This window comes from Rhincodon typus, chromosome 10, assembly GCF_021869965.1.
Source record: "Rhincodon typus isolate 14 chromosome 10, sRhiTyp1.1, whole genome shotgun sequence".
Taxonomy (NCBI): Eukaryota; Metazoa; Chordata; class Chondrichthyes; order Orectolobiformes; family Rhincodontidae; genus Rhincodon; species Rhincodon typus.
The window spans coordinates 65,035,343-65,048,414 of NC_063341.1; the positions used below are offsets into that span (position 1 = coordinate 65,035,343).

At 37.9% G+C, this 13,072-nt stretch overlaps 1 protein-coding gene across 2 annotated transcripts in view; it reads right to left on the bottom strand.

The window, feature by feature from the left end:
- The window catches only part of ccdc18 (coiled-coil domain containing 18), a 250,198-nt gene that overhangs the window by 39,533 nt on the left and 197,593 nt on the right, over positions 1 to 13,072 (bottom strand). For both annotated transcript variants that reach the window (XM_048601698.1, XM_048601699.1), the window contains 5 exons: positions 10,535 to 10,612; positions 10,220 to 10,336; positions 7,476 to 7,643; positions 4,865 to 5,007; positions 51 to 214 (listed from right to left, as the gene is read on the bottom strand). In XM_048601698.1, the coding sequence (XP_048457655.1) occupies positions 51 to 214; positions 4,865 to 5,007; positions 7,476 to 7,643; positions 10,220 to 10,336; positions 10,535 to 10,612 (670 nt within the window). The remainder of the gene's footprint in view (positions 1 to 50; positions 215 to 4,864; positions 5,008 to 7,475; positions 7,644 to 10,219; positions 10,337 to 10,534; positions 10,613 to 13,072) is intronic.

A 13,072-nucleotide genomic window follows, 5' to 3' on the forward strand; every position in this document is an offset into this window, starting at 1 on the left:
CACACACACACACACACACACACACACACACACACACAGATATTTACTACCTTGGTCAGACTTCTTGTTCAATTCAATCTGTGTATTACGCAAAGTTATTTCCAGCTGGTTAAGCTGAACATCCTTGTTTGCACTATCACGTCTCAATTGAAGTAGTTCTTTTTCCAGTGCAGTAGCTTCAGCTTTGCACTTATCCATCTCAGTCTTTATTTCTCTAAAAAAAGACAAGCACCGTGAATTACTCATGTAGATACTGATATCTGAAAGATATTACAGCTCTTAATTACAAATGATTTGCAGTACCAGGTACAAGCTTCTGGAAGTTTCTAACAGACAACCGAATGCACAACGCATACCCAGAAATAAAGATACTTAAATAAATCTTAGTCTATTTACAGACTTAAAAATGACCGTCATGCGATGAACCTAACCCTAAGGGCAAAACTGAGAGCTTTGCTTTTTGAAACAAATTAAAACAGAGGCTCATTTTCCAAATAAAAAGTGAAACCAGAATCGTATTTAAAATTTTATAAACAATAACTTAATGAAGAAAATAGTTTTCATAGTATAGTATCTTTCATAACTTCCAAAGCCAGGAGTTTCCATTTGGGGTTCAAGCATCGCGGCGGGTGTCTTAAATGGCATCACATCCACCGCGGCCAGTGGCAAGTTTTCTCACATAATCATCTGCTCATTTCATAAGCAAGCGGGTTCTATGATGACATAAATGGTAAATCACACAAGGATGATGGGCAGATGTTTTTGCCATCATTGGTACCTTACCAGATGAAACCGCAGAGGTGTTTGAGGTGACAGGAGAAGAGCATTTTACTGAGAGCGACCACAAAACCGTATCTTTTAAGATTTGGAAAAGAGAAAAATGGTCTGCAAAAAGGGTTTTGGGTTGAGGGGAAGACAAGACTTGATTAAAATAAGGCAGGATCTGGCCAAAAATAGACGGGGAACAGCTATCTGAAGGTCAATCTACAGCAAAACAGTGGTAGGCGTTCAAAGACTCACTTGGGAATTACAGGTTTCCTTTAGAGTGAAATGTAGGAGCAGGAAAGCCCAGTGAACCATGGATGTCTAGGTATATTCAGAACTAGATAAAAATGAAAACAGATGCATACAGATACAACGGGAGCAAAACAATGAAGGCCCGAGAGGAGTTTAGAAAGTGCAGGGGGATATTAAGAAAGCAATTAGGAGCAAAGAGAGGGCACGAAAAAATACTGATGGGCAAGATTAAGGAGAATCCCAAGATATTCTATAAGTATATCAAGGGGAAGAGAATAACCAGGGAAAGAGGAGGACCCATTAGGTACCAACGGGGCAATCTGTATGTGAAGCTGGAGGACATGGGTAGTGTGTTAAATGTGTACTGCACATCGGTCTTTACTTGGGACAAGGAGGATGCAATTACAGGATTCGAGAAGATGGACTGTGAAGTCCTTGAGCAGGTTGAGAGAAGAACTGAGGTGGCTTTGGGGTGTTTTGACAGATTTAAAAGAGGATAAATTCCCAGGTCCAGAAACGTTGTATCCCAGGCTGCTTTGGGAGACAAGGGAGGAAAATACAGAGGCCTGATCCAAATTTTTAAATCATCTCTGGCCCCAGAGGTGATCCCAGAGGACTGAAGATCAGCTAACGTGGTTCCACTGCACAACAGGGTAATAGAGAGACAGAACAGGGAACTATAGACCAGTGAGCCTAACATCAGTAATAGGGAAACTATTGGAGAAAATTAATCACCATTTAGAGAAGCAAGGTTGATCAGGGATGGTCAGCATAGCTTTATCAGAGGGAGATTATGCCTTACAAATCTGCTTGAATTTTTGAGGAAGTGACCAAGTGTTTGGATGAGGGTAAGGCAGTTGATATGATTTATATGGATTTCAGCAGGGCCTTTGACAAGGTCCCACATGGGAAACTGATAAAGAAGGTAAAAACTCATTGGATCCAAGGTAATTTGGCAAGATGGATCTAAAATTGGCTTAGTAACAGGAGACAGAAAGAGGTGGTAGAAGGCTGTTCATGTGACTGGTGCCCAGTGTACAATGGCATACCACAGGGATCAGTGCTGAGTCTCTTATTGTCTGTGACATTCATAAATGATGTAGTCAAGAATGTTGGGGGCTGTGGCAAAATGCAAGTTTGCAGGTGAAATAAAGACTGGCCTAGTGCTGGTCATTGAGGAGTGATGTGTTAGGGTACAAAGGGAATATAAAACATTTTGGTCAGATGGGCAGATCAGTAGCAGATGGAATTTAACTCTGATAAATGTGAGGTGATGTACTTTGGAAGAAGGAACAAGACAAGGGACTATGCAACCAGTGACAGGGAACCAGACACAAGAAGCTCAGAGGAACAAAGGGATCTTGGGTGCTTGACCACAGATCCCTGAAGGTGGCAGGGCAGGTTAATGGAGTAGTTAAAGCTGCATACGGGACACTTACCTTTATCAATCATGGCACAGATTATTAGTGCAGGGAGGTCATGTTGGTTAGGTTATACCTGGAGTACTGTCAGCAGTTCTACTCACCATGCTATAGAAAGCATGTGATTACACTAGAGTACGTGGTAAGGAGATTCACCAGGATGTTGTGTGGGATAGAGCATTTCAGTTATGGAGACGGGCTGGATAAGTTCAGGTTATTTTCTCTGGAGCACCAGAGGTTGAAGTTGGGTGAGGGGCAGGGGTGGTGGCGGGGTGCTGATAGATTATGAGGGGCATGGGTGAATAGAAAGCAGGTGCTTCTCTTAGTTGAAGGTTCCATAACAAGGGGCATAATCTTAAAGTGAAAGACAGAAGGTTCAGAGAGGATTTGAGGAAAAACCTTTAGAGCCCTAGGATGGCAGGGGGCTGGAATGCACTCTCTAGGATGGTAGTTGAGGCAGGAATCCCCACAACTTTTAAAAACACTTGGCTGAGCACTTAAGTGTCATAACGTGCAAGGTCATTGGCCTAGTGCAGGAAAGTGGAACTAGTGTAGGTAGTATTATATTTTTGGCGGTACAGAGTGGATGATCCAAAGGGCCTCTTCTGTACTGCATGATTCTAATATTTGTAGGTGACACAAACAGTGAAATATAGTAAATGAGGAGGAGGACAGCACACATCAAGTTGACAGACACATGGGAGGTAAAATTCAAACAAAAACAGAAATTGCCGGAACAACTCAGCAGGTCTGGCAGCATCTGTGCAAAGAGAAACCGAGTTAACATCTCAGGTGCAAACACCCTTGTTCAGAATTGGTAAACTGGTAAAATTCAATATTGGGAAGTGTGAAGTGTTATACTTCAGTAGAAAAATCAAGGAAAGGTCTGATTATCTAAATTACACAGTTTTAAAAAGTCTGAGGGAACAGATGTGAGCATCACATATTGCTCAGAGTGCAGTTACGAGTCAACCACATTGTTGTGGGACTGATGGCAGTTTCCTTCCCTAAAGGCATTAGTGAACCAAATGGGTTTTTCCCCAACCTTAGACAATGGATTCATCATTACACCCTTAATTCCAGATGTTTATTGATTTCAAATTCCATCATCTGCCATAGTGAAATTTGAACTGGATCCCCAGAACATTACTTGAGTCTTTCTATATTAACAGTTCAATGATAATACCACTATGCCATTACTTCCACAAGGTGGCAGGCCAGTTGAAAAGGACTTTTTTCTAAAAAAAAAGCTGGGCTTTATTAATAGCATAAAAAGTAACAAAATAAAACTAACATCATAAAAACACAAAAAGGTTGGGTTGCTCTGATAATAAAGGGTCTCAGAATCATGGAAGGTTTTGATATAATAAATAAAGGCAAACTGTTTTCAGTGATAGATCAGTTGGTTATCAATGGGAACAGACTTCAGGCATTTGGCCAAAGAAATAGAGGTTCAGCAAGTTGCGACTCTGAATCCACTGAATCTTTGAGATGGTGGAAGCAGATTTTATCAAATACTTGAAAGGAAAAAATTACCTATGGTTGAAGAGCAGGCAAGTGGCAATAACTGGAAAGCTATAGCGAGCCATTTTACACATGATGGGCTGAATTGCCTCATGTAAGTATCACTGACGTTTGAATAAACAATTCAGATTAAAACATATAAAAAAACAATTATTGTGCTATATAGCAAATTTACCAACCAAGTGAATAATAACTATTTGCATCAGAAAAATATACACCATTAGATATTAAAACATTGTATAAATGTCACTCGATGTAACAATCCATGGTCAACTCAGAGACAGAGTTCAATTCAATTAGGATCATCAGATAGCGGGCTTCTAGGAAAACACAATGCACATTCATCTATTTATTATGTCTATATTTATAAATGTGAAAGTTGCACTTCTGCCAACTTGGTAAATTTATAATTTATTGCTTTTATAAAAATAAAGAGAGCTGGTGCATCAGTTGCAGAAAAAAACAAATGCAGGTTAAAATACTGTTATCACATTAAATGAGTCAATTATCCATGTCTGGGAACCCTAACATTGGACTAGCTTTTCCTCTTGGCAACTGATTGATACCAAACCTACTGGCTCAGTGTTCCGGGCTCACGTCCACATGGATAGAGCTGAAGTTGCTCTTAACGTACTTCCTACAGCACTTATGATGGATTAAATATTCATCCAGGCCCTACAGCGAAAGGACAAATTTGCTAACCCACTGCCTACTTTTCTCAAAGGGTATTGAAACCCACCAAGATCAGGGTGCTATTTAACAACTTGGAAATTAGTACATAAAAGCAGATTGTGAATATTTAAAAACTCAACCTTGTCCTTTCAACACTGGAGAACTACAAGGGCAAAACAACAACAACAATATTTCTGACAGACATTAATCTCCTCTGCCATATAACTTACTTCAAAGTGCTGGTAAGTTCAACCACCTGCAGGTGTTTGGAATCCTGGCCATCATATGCCTTCAAAAGCTTTTCTTCTGTTTTTGAGAGCTCATCTGTATAGGCCACTTTCTGTTTGTATAATTCTTGCTCCAGTTGAGAAACCTATTTCACAAACATAACAGCATTTTATCCCATTATTAAGTGATAAGGTAGCAGTGGAACTATTACTCAGATTTTCAGGGTGAAGTGGTGGAGTAGTGGTAATATCATTGGACGATTGATCCAGAGGCCCAAGCTAATTTTGTGTGAAAAGGGATTCAAATCCCACCATGTAGCTGGTGGATTTTAAATTAGTTAATAACATCTGAAATATAAATCTACTTTATAAGTGACCAGGACAACTGTCACTGACTGTAGTGGAAAACTACCTGGTTTCACTAGTATCCTTTGGGGAAGGAAATCTTCCTTCTTTATCTGCCTGGCTTCCATATGCTCCAGACCCACAGTATTGTGGCTGACTCTTAACTGCCCTTTAATGGCCTAGCCAGCAATCAGTTTAAGGGCAAACGGGGTAGGCAACAAATGCTGGGAAATTCATGAAAGAATAAAGAAAAATTCTCACACAGTAACCATCTTGCAAAGTAACAAACCAAGTAACTTCACTTCAGGCCCATAAATAATGCAGCAGTGAATAGGCCTACCAGGAACAGATTTTGATTTACCTTATACTGGAAGATTCTGTCATTTCTGAACGAAGTCAATTTATAATTCATAAATCGGTGACAAACGTTTAATATTTAATTTTAATACATTCACATGTGGGACCACAGGTTAGATGAAAAACATTCAATTCCTGTTTTGTGAAAATGTTCATAATAATAATGCATGGAGCATTGAGTATGCATGGCATAATAAACAGGGAATATCATATTACGAGATACGGAGGATCTTCATAGAACCTACGGTATGAATAAACACCATTTGCTCCAATCTGTCCATGTCAGTATTTAGCCTCTATCTACCCTGTTCCTACATTACTTGTCTTCCAGTAATCATCTATAAACAGCTATAAACATCTATAAATCATCTATAAAATTATCAACTTCAAAAACTTTAGCCCTTACATTTAATCCTTTATACACCTCGTTGTAGACTCCACATCTGAAGGAAACAGTTTGTTTCTACACTCCAGCTCATTCCTTCATAGCTTGAAATAAATTTATCACATTAATAAAAACAGCCACTAAATTTTCAAGTCTTCCTTCATATTGGTATTTCTTCACACTGATCAATATCCTTGTGAACCTGCATCATAACTTAATATCCCATTATTTAATCAATAATATCCAGACCTTTCTTCTGTCTGCATGATTGTTTACAATTTTATACCTGTCTTCAAATTCAGGTATCACTCTATACCATAGACACACGCAGTACCAGAAGCAACCCGAAACAGAAACCTGTGGCATGCTATTACCTATTTCAATCATTCCAAGAACTTGCCCTTAACTTCAATTCCTTGTTCCTTTCATTTTACATTCCAATGTTCTACTGCACTTTTATTCTGATCTTCTCCAATGGTACCCTGTGTGTCAACTTGCCAAAGGTTATCAGAAGGTCAGTGTACGATTTCAGGACATTTTGCTCTTCCTAACTCCTCAGCACCCCTCTCATTGTTATCCTATGTCACTTTCACGTAGGAATCTACCAGATTGGATGGATGGCTTGGGCTGTGAACACAGTAGTGTCATATATTTTAGAGTGGCAGGAATGTTGACAGCTACAGACATAGCCCCATCTTCAGTGTCTGGTATGCTTCCAATGTTGGATATACAAATTATGCCAGAATAGTTGATCGTCATAATCAGTGACCAAAGAATTGAGGTGTCAATTCAAAGAAAGCATCATGAAGTCAGGTTGGTGGTGGTGAAGAGGTAACCCTGCCACCATATGTGATGAGATTCACACACTGCAATTAATAGCAATGTAGAAAATTGACCACATTGGAGTTCAAAATTAGACATTTCCAGAATAGTTCCACCATGTGTCTGGCATTCTGCATATTCAATGTACAGTGCTTTCTGCCAGCAAGAATAGAAATATGAGCACACCCAGATACTACAAACGAGCATGCCCTTTGCCCTGCTTCATAACTCCAGCACTCTGCTTTTGCAGTTGGGTGCATGCTGCATCCATATATCAAACAGGTCAAAATTCTGGAACTCTCATCCTAGCTGCATCATATGGGTCACAGTAGTTTAAGGCAAAGGCTTGGCACCACTTTCTCGATTGTAATCAATGATGGGCAATAAATGTTGGCCTAGACAGCTACAGCCACATTCAAAGACAGATTCTTTTTAAAAACCTTCATCTTTCCTTTCCATTTATTATAAATCTAACAACATAATCAAAGGGACAGAATTCATAGCAGGTCTCTAGCGAAATGAGAAGTAATTATAATCTGTAGAAGGTGTTATTTTGTTTGAAGTTAGGATTTAATACTTGAGATTTTTCATTGACTCACCTCAAAAACTTGCATGCCTTCTTGCAAGGAAAAACATAGGACAGCAGATTCCATCAGATTACGCTATAGAAATCAAATGGAAAGTATACACTTTGAAAACAATCACCTGTCTTTCTATCATTGTCTGGTGGTCTTCAAGCTCTCCAATTCTATCTGTCCCCTGCTGCAACATTTGTTGATACTGTACCAAGGTCTGCTGAAGTTGCATATTTTGCTCATTACTTTCTTTCAGGTTGATTGTAGATATTTTCAACTGTTTCTGCAGACAAAGTACCTTTCAAAAATAAAATTCAAGAACTATTTACTGTATCCTGAAGGTGCATCTTTACTGAATAACCAAGAAATTATGCCAGTCTTTAGAGCCCCAAGTCCTATAATCATAGAATGATAATGTTACAACTGAAAACAAATATATCTCTCATCCCATCAACTGGGCACTACTTTTCTTCATGAGTCACCCAACCTACTGCCATTCTCCAGACTGTTCTCAATGCAGAATTTAATGTTACTCTTCCACAAAATCTCTTCAGTCATTGAAATAAATATGTTTTAATCATTAGAATCTACATTCTAAACATGTGGAACATAAAGAAACCTTCACAGCCTCAACATTATTTTTTTGATGATTACCCCAAAATTATGAACTTTCATTTCCACCTTAACAAAGAAAATAATCTACAATTTACAATTAACTTACTTTAACTTACTTTTAAATCCAGAAACAGCTTGTCAAATGATCCCTTGACTTCAGTAAAAATTAAGACACAACATTTGATGTATTTTATATCCTAACTGCAAACCCATTCTTGAAGATTTTAGCAAATCTATACAGCAATCTTCTTCATTCTTTTGACATGTTTTCTTTGATTGGTTGTCCAAAAATGTACATAATTCTCCAACTACTGTCCAAGATTTTTTAGAAGTTAATAATAGCTTCTTGCTTTGGTAGCCTACGCCTTGTTACAAAACTGAGGATGACTTTACCTCCTTGCTTTTCTAAACATATTCCTTACCAGTCTTAAATAACTTCATATCTACACCTCAGGTCCTCCATGTAATATATAAATAGAAGGTGCATTTCCCTTTTCTGATTTTACTTCGAAGCATATTACCACCACTTTTTTTTCTACAAAGAGTTGCTGGCTATCCTTTGTTTCCTATTTTCCCAAAGCCTTTTTACAGCAATTTAATTATCATCGCTCCCTATTTAGGGCCAGTCAATTTTGATATTGTTCCCTAAATTGCTAAATGCAGGTTATTTTATAGTAACTTTGTTCAATTCTCCTCTCTAACTGTTGGTCAGAAAAGACAAGAAGACACAGAATTTGCAGGAAGTTATATCAACTTTCCTTCTCACATCCCACTATGTTGGTGTTATTTTGCACAATGCCATTTTTTTAACTTGGTAGAAGATAATTGGCTCTGTGAAAGGAATCTGTAAAATATCTTGTGAGAAATACACCAGATAAGTATGACCATTGAAAGCAAACAAAGCTCTTATAGAAAGTCAAAAATCACACAACACCAGGTTATAGTCCAACAGGTTTATTTGAAAACACAAGCCTTCGGAGCCTCAATCCTTCTTCAGGTGTTAGTGAGAGAGGTAGTATCAGATACAGAGTTTATAAGTGAAAGATCGAAGGGTCACACTGCTGCCGAGGATGTACTAAACAAACCTAAGATGTGTTAAATCTTTAATCAAAAGGTTTCGATGGATTAATATGTATATGTAAATCCAACCCCTGAAACACACACACTCTTCCCACACGCTCTCTCTCTCCTCCCCTCCTCACTCTCACACGCTCTCTCTCTCTCTCCTAAACACACACACACACACACACACACACACAGACACACACACACACACACACACACACACACACACACACACACACACAGACACACACACAGACACACACGTGAATCTATGGGGTGAATTTGTATTTGCAGATACATTTTATTTTGTTCAAAAAGCACACAATTTATAAAGTCAGTCAATATGGCGTTTTATAAATTCCTACTTTAGAAATAAAACCCAGTCTGACTTCAAACTAAAACACAAACAGATTCTTAACAACGTCTCACACCTAACATGCATTGTCTGACCTAAAATGTTACTCCTTCTTTGTACAATAAAACCTTTAGTTCTCTCAGGATCGTGACTTGAAAGGAATTCAGGGATTTACATATACACATTAATCAACTGAAACCTTCCAACTGATTAAAGATTTAACAGCATCGCAGGTTTGTTTAGTACATCCTCATCAACGGTGTGACCCTTTGATCCCTTACTTATAAATTCTGTGTCTGATATTGACCTCTCTCACTAATACTTGAAGAAGGACTGAGGCTCCGAAGGCTTGTGTTTTCAAATAAACCTGTTAGAGTATAACCTGGTGTCGTGTGATTTCTGACTTTGTCAAACCCAGTCCAACACCGGCACCTCCACATCATCCCTTACAGAAAGTGATACTGAATGAATAAATACTAGACAATATCAGGGCAGTACCTTCTCTGTTTCTAAATACTGCACTACCTGTTAAAAATATGGATTATGAATCAGATTTTGGAAAATCTGTGCCATTTTGTGAAATGACTTTCTGGAAACAGTCTAGAATAACCAACCGGAAATGAAAAATTATATTTAAAATTTGTCATTTTTTCTGTCAACGAGAATCAACAGTCAAATCTTACAAGGATTTCAGATTTTCAGCAAGGTTGGAAAAGACAAGAACCAGTTCTGAAAATAAACATATATACACACATTCTGAAATTAATGAAACAGAAGTTAAATCTGGCAAAAGAGATTGTTCAACATTGATAGCAGTGCATAGTATTAGTATAATTTACCTCTTCTGACTTCTTTCCTATCTGTTTCTCTTGTTGTTCCCTGATATCTTCAAACTGTTGTGACTGAATTTTCAGCTCCTCCTTAGAAATTACCAATGCATTTTCCAAATCTTTAACCTGTGGTTATTCATCAGAACAGTGAAAATGTTGCAAAATATTGAAAACCCACAATTAAACATTTCTGATTTGGAAATGCACAAATTCCATAAAATGGTCACCCAATTTAAATTTAACTAATCAACACTTCTTCCATTTGCATGCATTTACCATCTACAAAAACAGAATCATAAAGAGTATAAAATAATGTTTACAGACTTTGGAAGCTTCTTCATCTGTTTGATTTTGTAAGGCTTTTAATGTGGCATTATTTCTGTCATTTTGTTTCTTTATTTCCTAGAAATATAGATAAAACATGTTAGAAAGAATGCTGGGTGGCATAAAATAGATAGTGCCAACATTATGGATGTGGTTATTATAATCAGAAATAGAAATAACCAAATATTGCAAAGTTCACATAAACATTTAGTTGTGCTGCTAACGGAAGTTTCATTTTGAATTTTTGTCTATTTTGAAACCCTAAGAGTTTCTGCACTGATTTCATACTGTAAACAGATCAATCTACACAGCTGTATGATTTTTCTGAGAAATTGTAATTTGGCTGGTCTGCTCCTTAGCTGAATTATTCATCAGATCAAGACATGGCAACAATTCTCACAAGCCGTGATTTTTGTGGGGTTTGACACAAGCATAATAATTTGGAAATAATTTGAGATTGTTAGAGGTCTTTAATCTGAATCCTTAAAGTAAATTGGCATGATTGTTGCTTTTCAATAATATGGGAAAGTACAGGTTTAGTGATACTAATCAATGGAAATGATTTCCAAGTTTATGGCTGACACTGATTTATACAGGTATTAGGACTTTGGAGAAAATTCAACTGCAAAAAATCTTGACGCAGTAGACATAGCTAAGATACAGACGCAAAGTACGCATTTAGTATTTGCTAAAGAAGATGCTGCTGAAGTCATGGTGAAAGAGGACATAAAGAATGGGCTGAAAATTCATAAAATGGAATTACTGGCAAATGTTAAATGCAGGCAGACTTTCTACGTCATTAGGGCCAGATGGGATACATCCAAGGATACTGACGAAAGTAAGGGCCGAAATTACAGAGGCAATGTCTTTCATCTTCCAATCCTCCTTAGTTACAGTGTGTAGTATCAGGCAACTAGAAAATTGCAAATATTGCATCTTTGTTCAGAAAAACTGTGTAACATTAAACCCAGCAACTACATACCAATCAGCTCAATCTCAGCAGCGGGAAACCTTTCACAAATGATAATCTTGAGACAAAACTAACACTGACTTGGTTAAGTGTAGTTTAATTAAAGAATGCCTAATGGATTTGTAAAAGGCAAATCATGTTTAATTTAAACTGCCTCATTACAGATTAGCAGATACAAAACAGTCTGATCCCTACTTGGATCCACAAAAATATTTCTCCAGGAAACTGTCCCAAATAAACTCTATCAATTGTTCTTTATTGCTACCTTTACCAATTTGATTTTGCCAACATGAAGATTAAAGTCATCATGATTAGTGTACTGCCTTTTTATTTTAACATGCCCTCATTAACTTACTATTTATTCTATCATACAGAAAAGCTACTGTCAGGGGCTGGTACTTCCACCAGTACCTTCTATCCTTGGTTATTTTTTACCTCCGTCCATATGTTTTCTACATTATCCCATCCCAAATCATTTCTTGCTATCATACATATGTCACATTGCACCAACAAAGCTACCCTTCCCTTTTGAAAGATCACATACCACTGAATATGCAGCTCCTAACTTTTATCTCCTTGTAATCATGTCTCCGTAATGGCTACACAATCATATCCATTAACCTCCATTTATGTTGTTAATTCATTCATTTTGTTCCAAATATTATGAACATTTAAGTAATGAGCCATTAATTTTGCCTTTTTACTAAATTTCCCCCCTTTGACCTTATTTGCTGCTGTTTTCTTAGACTTGCACACTCTGACCCTTCCTGTCCACTTCTGGCATCATTATTAAAATACGTGCTCTGGAATGCCACAGTTTCCCCTTGTCCTGTAAGTCTATGTTTCCTCCTCTATTTAGTTTAAAGTCTCTCTTCAGCCCCAGGGAATCAATTCATAGGAACACAGAAACAGGAGTAGGCCATCCCCTTCAGTCTGTTCTGGCATCATGGCTGACCTATGGCCCAACTCCATACGCCTGCCTTGGACCTATCTCGCTTGTTACCCTTATTTAGTAAAAAATTGTCCCTCTCAGATTTAAATTTAACTACTGAGTTAGCATTGACCGCCATTTAAGGAAGAGAGTTCCAAACCTCACTATTCTTTGCACGTAGAATTGCTTTCTAACATCTCTCCTGAATGGCCTGGCCTTAATTATTAGAGTATGCCTCCTGGTTCTCGAACCTTCAACCAGAGGATATAGTTTCTCTTTATCCACCTTGTCTTTCCCTATTAGTATCCTGAAGACCTCAATTAAATCACCCCTTAACCTTCTAAATTTTAGAGAATAAAGCACTAATTTGTCTCAGGACATTGGCCCCAATGTGGTTCAAATGAAATCTGTCTGTTCAGAACAGTTCCCTTCTATCCCAATACTGGTATGAGTACTCCATGAACTGAAATCAATTCCTCCTTCACTAATCTTACACATCCAAGGATAATGTGGGGCAATCTCCCATAGCCTATTCACCTAACCTGCACATTTTTGGACACTGGAAGGAACCAGAGGACACTCATGCAGACACAAGGAGAGTGTGCGAGCTCCACACACTCAATCGCCCAGATGGTGG